The 15,717-nt window shown below is 45.9% G+C and overlaps 1 protein-coding gene across 2 annotated transcripts in view; it reads right to left on the bottom strand.

The window, feature by feature from the left end:
• Positions 1 to 15,717, bottom strand: part of SPIDR (scaffold protein involved in DNA repair) — a 331,570-nt gene that overhangs the window by 39,421 nt on the left and 276,432 nt on the right. The window contains exon 11 of one of the 2 annotated variants that reach the window (XM_060116488.1): positions 3,625 to 3,765. The exons of the other annotated variant lie outside the window; for it this stretch is intronic. Coding sequence (XP_059972471.1) covers positions 3,625 to 3,765 — 141 coding nt within the window. The remainder of the gene's footprint in view (positions 1 to 3,624; positions 3,766 to 15,717) is intronic. 2 annotated transcript variants of the gene reach the window in all.

The following is a 15,717-nucleotide window of genomic DNA, read 5'->3' as shown; positions in this document are numbered from 1 at the left end:
AAGTGGCTGCTCTGTAACTGGCACTCGCAGGTTGGTGTCTCTCGGGACCTCCTCCTGGCTCTCCTGCTGGTCCATGAGCTCTGGGAGAAAGGGGCTGTTTTACACTCCTGGCATCACAGCTCCCAGGTGAGCGCCACCCACCCCCCTGGCCCCCGTAGCTACTGGAAGTTAAAAATCAGTGGTGATGCGTTCTTCCTTCTACCCTCAACTGCTGAAGTTTCCAAATCTGCACCCCTGCCCAATCCCTCCTTCTATTTCAAATCTATTAAAAGTACAAGAGTAGAATAATCTTAACTCTATTTTCATTTTTATTACCTCTTCTTTTCTTCTCTCAAAAACTCCTAGGGGCCCTAATTTTCTCTTGGATCAATGCAGAATCCCTAATAATAGGATTTAAGGCTTTGTCTAGCTGACTTTTTATTTCAGTATATTGTGGTTTCAGATAAAATCCCAAAAATCTAGCACAGCAGCAACTAGCCAGGGGCATAGCACAAAGAGGTCCTAAATATTTAACGAATAAATGACTGAATTATACTTTCTCCTAATCCTACTTTTATGTCTTCACAGATAACATCTTACCAATTTGAGGAAAAGACCAGCCATTTAAGGCCCCATCACTTAAAGCAACAACCGCCCCGGATCCCTGGGCAGGTCTAGTCTCCAGTTCAAAAGGAGGCAATTCATGGTCAAAGATCTTGTTAGTTGCTTCCCTGGCATTCTCAGCACTCAGATAGACCCCTCTGTGTACGGTGAGTGCTGACTAAATGCTCTGCAACAGTCTTCTCCAGTACGTGACTCTTAAAGAGATCTCAATAAAACAGTCACTTGTGCATTAATAATGTATTTTAGACAGATTAGTGGCTTTTGTTTTAACAAGTAGGGACGTAAGTATTAGCAGGACTTTGAACTGAAAGAGGTTCCTCTCCCCCGCAAAAAATATGCTAACTATATTTTCCATACTTATAGGATTAAGATATTTCAGAAATTTTCTTTTTCCCCTCAGTATTACCCTATCACATAAAAACAAGAGCACATAATAATCAGCAATAAAAAGATAAAGCTCATACACAGAACTAAGACAGCAAAGTAAAGTGAGTTTTCAGCCTGTCTGACCTCTAAACTGTTGCAGAGGCCACCTGGGAGGACAAAGGTCAGGGGACACGCCTCAGCCCCTGGACAAACAGCCTGGAGTCCTCCAGGGACGCCGAGAGCCAGGGAGAGGCACATGCCTCAGCAGTGTTGTTTTAAAATGGTCTTTTCCTTTACATCCAGGATATTTTTCTGACTCTTCTCACCCTAACAAGTCAGTGTGGACACACAACTCCGAAAAGCGGCCAGAGAAATGCGGCAGACGTGACAGCTGTTTTCCTGCAACTCTTCCCAAGGCGGCAGGTGAACAGGGCGGGACGCCCTGCACAGGTCCAGCCCCAAGGTCGCGAGCCCACCCAAAGCGCCACAGGGAGCAGTGACTTCCGTCACTGTGACTGTGGACCAGACGAGACCGGGGAGCTAAGATCAGCCCAAACGTAAAACTATCTTCCAACTGGCAAAAAAGTAATTTTCTATATTAGATATTGGAATTATATAATTATAATTAATCATTTTAGCTTGAATTCTGGGAACTAAGTGTATTTCGTTAAGGTTTATGAGAAATATATTTTGTTAAGGTTTATGAGAGTTGCTATGAAACACAATCATTGGGGGGGGGAAGAGACAGTTTGTGTTTACTGGGCCGTGGACGGATGACTGACAGTGGATGACGTCACTAATAGGCAATCATAACATTCAGCATTCCAAAACTATTTAATAATTTGTTTTGAAGAAATACAGCTTCCAAAAGAACAAAAAGACAATCTTAATATTTATTTGGATAGCTGCACACTAAAATAAAGTTAAACACATAGGATAAAGAAATTAATTCCAACCTAAAAAAGTATCCAATACTTAGTCAAATTTTAGTCCAACTTAAAAATGGAATGGGTTCCAAAAGTCTGTAAATGAATTATTCACAATAGTCAGTGCATTTCCCGTGGAAAAAACATTTCCTATGGCAATGTTGTAGACAGTAGTAAGGCCTCCTCCTCCAGTGTAACCCACAAAAACCAGATTAAACATTAGGTACACATATCGCTGTGTAGCATCATGGTAGCAAAGCATGTACTTTATAGAGCAAAGCCCCCGGACCCCTCCTGGCTCTGTCAGTCCCCAGGAGTATTTCCCTGGAGTTGGGTCCCCCAGTCGCCAGCAGGTAGTGCGTCCCCAGGAGTGGACTCCTCTGGCCTGCAGGACACCGGGACGCCTGCCAGCTGGAGGGGCTCCACTGAGGCGCCCGAGATGGGGAGCCCCAGTACCCCGGCGTGCTCGGGTGTGAGGCTGGTGCTAAACGTACGTCAGAGAGGTCTACACGGCCCTGGTGGGGTTAATGCCGTCAGGCCAACGTCAGAGCTGCACCTCACTTACCACAACTACGCACGGTCTTTCCAGATGCCTGTGATTCTGAAACTGAGAACTACATGGGGTTCAGCCTTCAAAACGATAAGGTTCATGTGACCCAATTAAGCTTTCCAAATATCTGGGCAGCTCCCTCCCTAATCCATAAGGCAATTACACTGTAATACAGCCTCCCTTCTGTAAGCAAAAGGAAGCATTTGTTACGCCGAGTGTACATGAATCAATGCAGGGCTCACAGGGGGTCTGTCCTTCAGGAAAACAGGGTCCTGGGTGGAGCCGCCACTCAGCAGCAGGGCGCCACGTGAGAGACAGATGCAGCACAGGGTGGGGCCGGGGAAAGCGGGCTGCCAGTCACGAGACATGCCCGGCACATGCCCAGCGGCGCTCACAGTGTAGACAGAGCACGGCCGGAAGGGCCGGTATGCAGACCGCTGGACTGGGAGCAGCGTATGTACGCCCAAGGGCTCCTCCCAAGGGCTCCTCCCACAGGCACTGTTACAAGCTCAGACGTTGCTCTAAGTAAAACAGTAGCATTAAGACAGCTAAAATTACACACTATTTGAGGAAAGAGGCTACGATGAGAGAAATCCAAATTCACCGTTTACACTAATTCTCTACATGACTAGATCGTTCCACTGAAAAGGTTTCTTCTGCTCCCTAATTCATAGATTAAGATGCTCACTGGAATGGAACAACCCACGTTGGGGCCGGATCGATGTACCACCGCCACCCAAAACAACATCTAGCGTGAGGAGTCGCGAAACTTGACAGAAAACAAGCTTTCTTGCTATGGAAGCAAAAAACGTGCCAAATTAAGAGTTTTGCTTAAAGCTTATAACATGCCTTTTCACTAAATTATATTTTCACTTATATAAACTGACTCATGCAAAGCTGCCTTATTAGTATAGCTAAGGAAAAATAAAGAAAAAACTTTAGAATTAAAATACATATATATGACATTGTTAATCCTAATTTTAATAAAATTGTGAATCACTAAACCTGCATAATTATTTTTGTTGTCAATTATAATTTTTCTCCCATAAGTACTTTAAGGGCTCCACCCAGCTCGTGGCCTTGTCTTAGAGGCAGACTCTAGGATCCTAGTTTATTGTCTTTAAAAATGAAATTACAGATGTTACTGTAGCAAACTGGATGCTACTGTGGTGTCCTCACCTTCCTCTGGTGACCTTTTGCAGAACCTTCATTCCCGCCAGCCTGCAGGACTTGCCCTCCAACTCCCTGTCCTTCAGGACGGCGCCCTCCGAGTGCACCTCACTGAAGAGTCCGAGGGCATCTTGCACGAGAAGGCAGACTCTACAAAAAAGGATCCACATTTGCTCTTTTAGGAGACAGTTTCTGATTCAGTACCAAGACCGGAATTTCCTTCTCCTTCACTAGAAATCCACTATAGATCCACTGTAGAAATCCATTTCCATTTAAAACATTTCAAATTATGTTTTATCAAACACTAATATTCAAAGATATTAATAGGTATTCCTTGAAAATTATCACCAAAATGTTGCTAGCAATAACTTTTCTAAAATTTACTTCATCAGATCTATGGAGAAAAAAATATATTGAAATCACATACAATTATCACTATGTTCAATTCTTCTTGCAATATGATATTTTATACCCAAGAACACCAGGAAATATCCCTGACTGCTCACCTGATGCCCATATGGTTTTAGTCTGTTCAGGAGCGATATGTAGCAGGTGGTACCCAGAAGAATGTCCTATCTAAAAGATATTAGTCTTAACATTTCCATATGTGTGACGTTGTTTAATATGTTGTGGCTACAAGACATTTATATAGTACAAACTCATTTCTCATGGTTGACTGGAAAAAGAAAATTTTACACAAAAAGTGGGGTTCTGTGGCTTATAATTAGGTCTGGATCAAACAAGTGAAAACCTAGAATACTTCAAAATGAAGATGAACAATGGTGGCCTTTGGATTTTACAAAAATGAGGAGCTGAGTTGCCTAAAGTAGAAAAATTAATGTTCAATCCTACTGACTTAACCTCAGGATCTAAAGGTCAAAAAGAAAGTGTGATGTAAGTTATTTGCTTCTTCCAGAATTCTGAATATTGCCCCACTGCCTTCGAGTCTTCCACTGTTTCTAACGAGAAGTCCCTTGTTACACGAGGAGTCACTTTTCACTTGCTGTTTTCAAGACTTTATCTTTGGTTTTCAACATTTTGACTATGATGTATTTGGGTATGTCTCTTTTTAGGTTTATCCTACTACAAGTTCATAGAGTTTCTTGGATGTGTAAACTTTTCCAGTCCAATCTGAGCCATTTTCAGCCATTATTACTCCAAATATCTTTTCTGTACCCGCCCCCACTCCCCTGCCCTTCTGGCGCTCCCATTACATGTGTATTGGTGCACTTCATGGTGTTCCACATTTCTGAGGCTCTTCATTTTTTTCTCCCCTTAGAATATTTATTCGTCATTTGTGAGATTTCCATAATAGTGCAGAGATAATCATGGTATGTTTTAATTCTTCATAAAGACTGAGTTATTAAAAAGTCTTCACAAGCATTTTTTTAATTGCTAAAATACTCTGCAGTCATCAATTTGAGATTAAGTTTTAACACCTATTGAAATTACAATCCTCTGACCCAGGGCTTACAGATGTGTAATGCTTCCCAAACCTGCGTGTCATGTGCACAGGGGCTGTGCTACTCTCTGTGCGTTCCAAGTTTGGTGTACGTGCTGTCAAAGCGAGCACGTTTCATTCTGTCTTTCTCTCCCTCGGGCTGCACTAGCTCCATTATTCTAATCCAAGTCCATGGATTCTTTCTTCTTCCAGCTCACATCCACTGCTGAGCCTCTAGTGAATTCTTCATATCAGTTATTTTACTTTCCAACTCCAGAGTTTCCATTGGGTTCTTTCCAGTTTGTGTCTTTTTACTGATATCTTCCTTTTGATTAGACTCTGTCATCTACACACTGTAATCTGGAGACATAGTTCCCTCCACTCTTTGAACGTATTTATAATGGCTGTTTTGAAATCTCTGTCTGCTAAGTCCAACATCTGGGCCCTTCAAAAGCGGCTTCTATCATCTGCTTTTTCCCTCATGTATGGGTCATGCGTCCCTGTTTCTCTGCAAACCTTGCAATTTTTGGTTGACAACTGGGCATGCTGGATAGTAAATTGTGGCAACTCTGGATCCTGACTCCTCTCGCCAAGGGTTGATGATGTAGTTTACTCACTTGCTCAGTGACCTGTCTGAACAGCTTTTCCCTGCAGGCTGCAGTCTCTGATGGTTCTGCTCAGACTGTCTTCTTGTTTTTATCTTTTCACATGGCTACCTAGAGGCTGTCCCTAGGTCAGCGAAGCCACTTATTAGTGAAAGGTTGTGCTTGAGCCTCCTTAGCCAGTCAGACTTTTAATCTTTACCACTGGACATGTGTGTCTTGGAGGTTGATCTCATAGTTCAAGGAGTGCAGGTTTTTGCCCTCATCCCTCTCCTTTGGTCAGAGCTCATATTTCCCCTCCCTAATCACACCTGTGAAGGTGTGGCCTTGGGCAGGTCAGATGGCCACTCTTGGGCATGGAATTCTCCCGCCATCTCAGGCAGCCCTACAGAGCTCTTCTTCTTCGCCATAACCTGTCTCCCTCTGGGCAGTGCCCCCTTTGCCCGGACTGACACCTCTGCTCTAGAGTGGGTGCTGGGGGGGGGGGGGTTGGGGCTGGTCTTCTAGGCTAGCCTCTCCGCGTGGTGCATCTACCCTGTGGTGAGCTGGGGTAGGACAACTGGGCCAGTATTCTTGGCCCACCACACTTGGGGTTGAGCTTCTGCAACAGGGGCCTGAGGATGAGGGATGCTAGTGGGCAGCCCTCCTAGAGTGAAATGTACCCTGGACTGGGAGTTGAGGGGAGGGGGTTGTCTCCTTGACTGCACTCCCTGGAGTAAAGCCTCAGAGTAGTAGTGGTTGGTGGTGGTGGTGGTGGGGGGGGTCAGGGCTCAAGGGCCACAGACTCACTGTTCTTAGTGAGATTTATCAGATTTTCTTGATTCCATTGAAGGAATGTTTCCCCATTTGCTGTATGCCCTTAGGACAATTTCCAGAGGCTTCACATGATTGTCTTTTATAGCTTTCTCCAGTTAAAATGTTTGCGAAGGGGAGAATCCACTGTGTAAATAAAGATCTTCTGGATAGTTAGCATGTGTCGTGTAAGAAAATATAATGGCTCTTTAGCCATTATTTACAAGTTTTGAGAGTATTTGGAAACTCTCTGAGTTTGTAGACTTACGTGTGAGTTGTTCTTTTTTTCTTAAAAGACATCTTGATTTGCTTGAACACAAGAAATGAGCCAAATACAAAATTACTGGGTCAGACACAGAAGCGCTTGATGTAGCGAGGTCTAGAGGGCTGCAGAGCCACAAAATCAGTGTCACAAGATTCTGAGTAACAGTGGCACATACGGGGTTGTCAACGTACCCCAAACAGTGCCTTGGCCTTGGGGGTGTCTATTTATGTGCTAAACACAACAGGACTGCTGTGGGCCCAGGCCTGTGCAGGTACCCTCTGAACCTCCCTAGGGAAAGGCCTGGCACAGATAAACACACAATCACAGGCTGTGGGATTATAGGAGGGAAATAACAGGGAGCCTGTGAGAAAGCACTGGGGTGGAATGGCCTGGCCAGGTGGTTAGGGAAGGCTCCTTACAAGAGGTGATCCTTAAGCTGTGTCCTGAAGAAAGAGAAGCCCACCCTGCACAGGGTTGAAAGAAGCACACTTAGAGCAGAGAGCACAGCACACACAAAACCTGGGATGGCAACGAGTTTTTCCATGTTTGAGAAGTTGAAAGAAGGCTGGAAAATAATACAAAAGAAAGAAAAAGAAGACAGGGGGAAAGTGGTAATAAGGGGAAAGACTATGTACTATGTGGGTATTTCCATGCATTGCTTCTGATTTAAAATCAAAGTTATGTTTATGAAAAATTAAAAACTCGAGGCACTTGTAAAGGGGCGGGATGGGGAACGGGGAGGAGGTAGGGGCATCTCCCTGGAGGGGCGCCTCTGCTGTGCGCAAAGGCCCGTGCCGGGGGCTCCCTGTGTGTGGGCGGAGGGGCTGCCTGGGCCCAGGTGGTGAATCGCTGGCCCGGTCCAGCCAGCACCCCTGCCTCCCGCCACGGGCGAGTCATGGGGACGCTAACAGGTGTTAGACCAAATGCTCCGTTTCAGAGATACAACCGCTGGCACGGGGAGCAGGCTGGCTTGAACAGAGAACTTTCAGAGCCTCCGTGGTCCCAGCATGAGCCCACTGCCCTAATGGATGGAAACAGTGGACCTGCAAAGTGCTGCTCACAGGCTGAGTTCCACTGGCTGATGTGTTTTCTTTAGTTTATAAAGTGTTAAAATTTTTTTAAAAATTAGTAGCAAACATTAAAAATTAAGTGATTTTATATAAAATTCGTCTCCTGTTTTCCCGAGAAGCCTGTGGCTCTAGCAGCGCTGGGTGGGCCGACACTCATCGTCAGGCACCAGCCTGTCAGGTCACCCTGTGGCCCCCGCCCCGCCCCTCAGCCGTCATGCAAGTGCGTCCCGTTGGCCTCGGTCAGCAGGTGAGCCTGCGTGAGCGCAACATTTCAGGGCAGAGACTGAAGCACACGGTCTTGGAGGATGGACGAGGGACCGGAAGAGTCTACACTGGCCTAAGATTTCTAAAGAGGTGAGTGGAGTGGAGAATGAAGCGCAGCCCCGGGTATGGGCAGCCCAGACGTGGGTCTCGTTTCAGAGCAGAGGAGACAGGGAATCGAGAGACCAGCCAAGCGACTTGAGCTGGGAGGTCAAGGACAGAGCTGACCGACACGGGCCCGGAGGGCTGGGCCCGGCCCTGCTCCACCACCAGCCAGCTCCTGGCTGACAGTCCTCCGTCGACACCGGGGGCCGTCTCTGGACGCCACGTCAGGTGCCTCGTCTGCGTCAGGTGAGATGGTTCCAGTTCCACACGGGAGGCGCTTGGGCCCCGCCCTGAGGGAGCAGTGTGGCCGAGCCCAGCAGGACACCCGGCCGACGCGAGCACTGTCCCTAAGGATCCCTGAAAGACTGGATGAGCTGCAGCCGAGCCACATGCAGACGAGGAGAGCCGACATTTTAAGATCGTGGCAGGGGTCGGTGCTCACGAGCTGGGGTCTCGGCGCTGGGAAGCAGGCTGGGTGCATCCGTTCGCTCTCCGGCCAGGATGCCAAGGACACCCAGCGACACCACGCCCCGGGGTGCTGGTGACGGGCAGCCTCGGGCTCTGGCTGCAGGTGACTTTCCACACACACTGATCACTGGCGCCGGGAATCCCACGCCTCGCCTGAGAGGGACACTGCTGTTTTCAGAAGTGGTCAGCTTAGATCAACGCTAGACCAGCACAGAGAGAACGTCTCCAGGGAGGAAGCGGGATGTTCGTGGTTAAGAGTAAGAGCCTCAGAACCACTTCGCTCCATGAGACCGAGTTCACCGCTCCGCCTCTCGCAGGAGCAGTCCGGCACGCGAACACCACTTACTTCAGATCGATGTTCCACCCACGCCTAAAACACTGACCGTCACCAAATAAAACCCCTCACCCACTTTCATGGTTTTCACAGCACATGGTGCTGGGCGGCAGCGGCCTGGGAGGGGCTGCCTGAGCTCTGCGGCTGGGGGACGTGGGCAGCTGCTGGGAGCTTCGGCTCTGGAACCCTTAAATCCACGCAACTTTATCTGCTCGGCACCTAGCGAAGAGCCTGCACCTAATCTGCACTCAGCGTCGTGGTTTCCTTCACCCACCAGGCAAATCCACTGTGTTACAAACACACTTAATCGACAAGAAGGTGGTTTTCTCCTGTCACATCACTGGTCGGCTCTCCTGAGCCCATAGGAGGTGTGTGCACCTGTGTAAAAGGGCTGATCTCCTGCATGAAGGGGCTCAGGGAACGTGCTCGAAGCAGCAGAGCGCCCACTGTCACAGACGTGACGTCGTCACTCCCGACACCAGCTCGTGATCCGCCTCGTGGTGCCGTCCTCACCACCCAGCTCCCCAGTTTCATGGTAAGTAAAGCTCCTCTCTGGGTAAAGCAATGGAGAATCACTAACACCTCGCGTGGCCCCAGAGCCCTCGGCTGCAGAGCCTCGACTCCGTGCATTTCTGAGCCACGAGGGTGAGGCTGGAAGAACTGACTAAAACTGATGCCAAGTGAAACCACACTCCACAGCACATGCCCAGCAGCATAAAACAATACAGATAAGAGGTGCACGGTTCCATCCAGCCACATCAGGATGGAAGTATAAAGTCCATCGTGCAGTTAATGTTTATCTTTAAGAATGCTTCCTTCCTTCTCTTTCCAGCTGAATGCCTCATCATGCTAATTAAAGAACATTTTAAAAATTCTAAAAATGCATGTATTGTTAGGCTGTGAAAGTACCAGAACAAAGCACAAGAAATAAGGAAAACAAAACTGTTGATTCACAGAGGGGGTTTTAGTGAGACAATAATCCCTCTTTGAAGCTTTAAATGCCCCTCCCCAAGTTTTCAAAAATATTTACTTTCCCTCCTTTCATTCACTGGCTCAATATCATAGATACATAAATTAAGAAAAGCAAGAGAGAAGCGGCAAACATGTGTATGTGTGTGCGTGTATGTGTGCGCGCGTGTGTGTGCGTGTGTGCGTGTGTGTCTGTGAACGCCTGTGTTCCGAGAGAGAAGCAGACGAAGTGACATGTGGGATGTTTACACGAGTCATGGAAGCAGTTCTGAGCAGTCCACCAAGAGTTCCCGGAATCAGAGTCAGGCCTGGCTGTTTTATTCTAGGTCAGTGTCAACTGAAGCAGCCTCTGAAGACCAACAAGGATCTTTCTCTCCATGTTATAATCCCTTACTAAGCCCTAATCTAAGGAAGAAACAGAAGAAATTCGAGGATGAAGTGAGAAAAAGAAGCAGGAGAGAGAGAAAGGGGAAGAGAGGCTGGGAGGGGAGTTTGGACCTGACCCCGAAGGGGAGGAGAGGGAGAAGAGCGGGGAGCGCGGAGGGGGCAGGGCCTTTCCCAGCTCCAAGCCGCGTGCAGACGGGAAACCAGATACAGCAGGACACTGTGTCCTCCTGAAAAACAAGCAGACCACGCTCCTAAAGTAAACAGCTAATCCTGCTGTTTATCTTTTTAACATGAGATGTTAGCAGGATGATCTCTACTGCACAGAAATGTGGTTTTTATTCATCTAAAAAATCATATTTTCTCTTTGCTAAAATAAAAGTGTGACACGGAAACTTTCTAACAGCAGCGAACAAGAAGGAATAACAGTCGTTCTTTGCTAAAACTAACTTAACTAAAGAATGGCAAGAAGCCTGAGAAAGGCCTTTTCCACACTTCCACTTCCTCTTTATTTTTGGAAAATACTGCATTGCTGAAATTAACCAAACAACAAACCCTGCTGCAAGCGTGGTCTTTTAAGGAGGACACAAACGACGTGGACACAACTGTGGCGTCCTGCACTCGGACTGTGGTTACCACTCCTGGAGATAAGACTTGACTGGGCCGAGACAAGTCAGAAGAGAACGCTTTATACATTCATACAAGTTTGCCTCCAGAACACGTTTTCAAAGATACATAGCTACTCTTACCCATTTTTGTTCATGGAAATTTCTTTCGGAGGCAAGTGTAGATTCACACGCAGGTGTGAGACCCTCACACACTCTGCCCCTCTCCCCCAGTGGCACAGTGTGCCCTGACCGACACAGTCAGGCACCACACCAGACACCTCGCAGCGGCAAGGCGCCACCTGGCTCAGGTCTCACCCACCGCACTGGGGCTTGTGTGTGTGTGTGTGGTGCTGTGCAGTTTTATCCCCTGTGGGGGGTCCTGCATCCACCACCACAAGGACCCCTCAGGCTGCCTTTTATCACGCACCTCCCTCTGTCTCCCTACCCTCCATCCCCAGCATCCAGAAGCCACTAATCTGTCTTCCATTTCTAAATTTGGCCACTTTTGAAATGTTGTAAAAATGGAATCATCTAGTATATGATCTTTGGGTTTGAATTTTTTCCCTCAGCACAGTTCCCTGGTAATAATCAAGCTACTATGCCTTTTATTTTTATAACAGCTTAATTGAGACCTAATTTACATACCATAAGATTCATCCAAATAAAAATACTGTGGCAAAATACACATACAATTTCCAATTTCACCATTTTAAAGTGTATAACTCGGTGGCATTACGTACATGCACAATGTTCTGCAACCACCAGCACTATCCAGTCCCAGAATATTTCCCTAAGAGGAAACCCCAACCTGTTACGCAGCCTCCCTGTTCTCCTCTCCCCCAAGTACCTGGCAACACACTGATCTACTTTCTGTCTCTACGGATTTGCCTGTTCTGAATATTTCACATAAGTGGAATCACGCAAGTTGCAGCCTTTTGACACTGGCTTCTTTTACTCAGCGTAACATTTTCAAGTTGCATCCAAGTTGCAGCAGTACCAGCACTGCATTCCTGCTTGTTGCTGAACAGTATTCCGTTGTATGGATATGTCACATTTTGTTTATCCATCCATCAGGTGATGAACATTTGGGTTGTTTCCACGTTTTTGCATTTATAAATAATACTGCTATGAATGTCAGTGCAGAAGTTATGTAGATTCATGTTTTCAATTTTCTTGGGTTTATACCTAGGAGTAGAATTGCTGGATCATGTGGTAATGCTATGTTTAGCTTTTCGAGGAACTGCCAGGCTGTTTTCCAAAGCGTCTGTACCATTTTACCAGCCAGTATGAGGGGCTCCAATTTCTCCAAATCCTTGTCGACACTTATTATTGTCTGTCTTTTTTATTAGAGCCATCCTAGTGGTGTGAAGTGGTAGCCGCTGTGGTTTTGACCTGCATTTCCCAGATGGCTAATGATGTTGAATACCAAGTGATTCATGGCCATCTTCTTTGGAGAAGCGTCTATTCAAATCCTCTATTTTTTTATTTGGGTTATCTTTTTATATTGAGTTGTATTAGTTTTTATATATACTGGACACAAGTCCCTTATCAGATATGTGATTTGCAAAAAGTTTCTCCTGTTCTCTGGCTCGTCTATTACTTTCTTGACAATGTCCTTTGAAGCACGGAAGTTTTTATTTTGATGAAGCCCCATTTATGGATTTTTCTTTTGTTATATATGCTTTTGGTGCCATAGATAAGAAACAATTACCTAATATATATGTTTATGAAGATATTCCTATGTTTTCTTTTTGAGTTTTATAGTTTTAGTTCTTAGGTTTAGGCCTATGATCTATTTTGAATTAATTCTTGTGTATGGTGTGAGGCAGGGGTCAACTTAACTCTTTTGAATGTGAATATCCAGTTGTCTCAGGGCTATCTATTGGAATCACTATTCTTTTCCAGTTGAAATGTCTGTCTCCCTTGTCAAAAATCAGCTGACCATAAATATAAGGTATTATAAATTTTAAAAGAACATATACATCATGCCAATGATATCTAAAAAAATAATGAAGTATAGGAGTGTAGGTCTTAAAAAGAAAGAAAGATTCTGAACAAACCAAACGAGAGGATTTAATCAGAGCTTTGGTCTATCATTAGCAAAGAGTTGTGTAGATGCATCTATTCTTCCCAGGATATACAGACTAAAGTTGCTGCTGTATTTATTTAGGTCCCGTGAATACTGGGCAAGGGTGACTGGCCAGAATCTCCTCTAATCTACTTCTATTACTTTACCATCATCCTGCAGAGGACTCCTAAAGCTCTGTGTCTTCTGGTCCAAACCTGTGGCTCTTCCTGCATGTTCCCTCTTTGTGTAACAGGGCCCCACCATTCTCCCGGTCACTCTCTTCCAAAACTTGAGCGTGATCTTTATTTCCTTTCTTCCTCATCCAGTTGCTGCAGCCAATCCATCTGCTCCATATTTGTCTTCTTAACATCATCCGTCCTTCTCATTCCCGTTTTGCTGTCTTGTTCTGCTTATTACATGGATTAGGCAGGTGTTTCCCAACTGATCGTTTAACCTCATTCTTCCCTCTAGCCAGTCCTGCAGGTTGCTGCTAAAGTCATCTTTCTTAAGGGACAGAGTTGGTCATGTCACTCAACTAGTCACGGGCCTTCCAGGGCACCCCAGTGACTCCTGCGTGTCTCTGGATGCATGTGTGAGTCCAAGACCAAGCTCCTGCAGCCTCAGCCCCACCTGAGACCTGGCTCCCATTACTTCCTCTAACCGAATCTGATGTTCCCTACCACCCAACTTGTCTAAGGACGCTCATTTTTCAAAGTCAAGCTCAAATGCCATTGCTTTAACAATTTTTCTCATTCCATAGTGTAAACAATTCTTCCTGTTTCTTTGTATGCAAAATGGTTTAGTTTTTGCCTTTATTTTAGTTTCTATCACATTCAACTCTATCTTATAAAAACTTGAGTAGATCTTTTCTCTCTCCTTTTTGACTGGAAGTTTCTTGAGGATGGGATCGTACTTGTTATTCCCTATGTACCCATCGCAGCCCTTAGCTGTGCATTATAGATGATCAATATGTGCTTGGTGCGCCAAGTTGAATTAATTGACAGGCATTTATTCAGGTTTTGTAGGAACAAAAGGTATAAGAAGTAGTTCCTACTCTTATGGACAACAATCAGTATTAAAATGCTTTATACAGGTAATTTACAAGGTGAGATCTTTACACTGCTACAAAGGATAGGAGTTTTAGTGTTCTGGTCAAGTTCTAAATTAGAACAAGATAAACGAAGGGAAAAAAGGATCTTAGCTAAGAAAGTTTTTACTCAAAATGTGCCAAATCAACTGAACAGCCCTGGGGAGACTGTGGTCTTGTTTTCTCTCATTTATACCCTAATCACTCTCAAACGAGGGTCATTTGGTATTCCCACTTTTCCACGGCCATCCACCACTGAACCTGAACAGCCTAGGGTCTGTGACTGAGCGCACAGTAAGGAAGAAGGCGCCCAGGTGAGGCACGTGTTTTGGGAGTGCCGAGGTAAGTCACACATCCTATGGCTTTCCCTGGATCGCCACATGGCATGCTGACCAACCAAGAGTCATCATAGCCTTTCTCAACCAGGGTTCTCTGTGGGGGATGAAGCCCTGACACTCTAAGGCTGCACTGTATGCAACAGATCCGACCCTCCTGTGCATCTGGGTGGCACTAGTTACGTGCAGACTTGGGAGGAAAGGGAAGAGTCTGGAATATCCTCAGGGTTCTGTGGTTCAAGTGAGGGAGCCAGCTGAGAGTCAATCAACCTGCATCGGGCCTCATGACGCAGCAGGAACAGCATTACTCATTCTTAGATGATGGGCTTCTGAGTCAGGGTTTCACACCAGAAGCTGACTAACTGGCCTAGAAACCAGTCCCGTCTAATGCAGCAGCTTGTAAATCATCTGTGTTTGTGAAGCAGAGGTACATGTTCTACCTGCTCTGACTTTACCAAATAAAACACAAACTACCTCGGCAAAAGGCATCCATGAAAGGCTTTCTTGTTTTTCAAAGATCCATGTTGATTTTGTAAGTTCTCAATCCTAAGAACACAACATCCATGACTGAGCAACAGTAAACTGTTTTAGGATATTTGATAGTTGACATAATTTCAATTTCAAAGACTAAACCACGCTCAGTTTGTTGTACTCAAGAGAGCAGACAGGGATCACTTTCAGAAGACAACTTGATTTCAGAGAGAAGGAAGGTCCTCAGGTATGAATCTGCCTCGTGGCAGGACTGTGTGCCACACCTGACTCTCCTCCCAGCCACAGCGTCCCACCTGGCGGGGCCCCAGGATGCCCACCGCCCAGTCCCACCCTGAGGAGCCTCCCTCCGACACACCTATGCCGTCTCCACACACCAGCTCTCGCGTGTGGACGAGCACACGAGCACCTGAAAGCGCAGCGTGGTCTCCTCCCAGCTGGTGCTCCGCAGCCCACTTTCCTGTCGTCTTCGAGAAAGTACAGGCCTCACAATCTCAAATTTACTAAAAGTTCTAAATACAGTACAAAGCATTTTTTCCCCCTGAATCATCAGTGTCTTAGTGAAGTTCTAAATTAGAACAAGATAAATGAAGGGAAGGAGGGATCTTAGCCAAGAAAGTTTTTTTACTCAAAATGTACCAAATCAATTCAGCAGCCCTGGGCAGACTGTTGTCTTGTTTCTCTCACTTATCCCCCAACTCACTCTCAAACGAGGGTCAATCCTACAAACAAGGACTTTCTCCTACATAAATAACCTCTTTATGTAGGTTATTTGTGTATGTAATAAATAAACAGGTTATTTATGTATGTAATTCTCCTACATA

This window comes from Mesoplodon densirostris, chromosome 13, assembly GCF_025265405.1.
Source record: "Mesoplodon densirostris isolate mMesDen1 chromosome 13, mMesDen1 primary haplotype, whole genome shotgun sequence".
NCBI lineage: Eukaryota > Metazoa > Chordata > Mammalia > Artiodactyla > Ziphiidae > Mesoplodon > Mesoplodon densirostris.
Note: the sequence above shows the minus strand (reverse complement) of the source record. Positions and strands in the feature narration are given on the sequence as shown.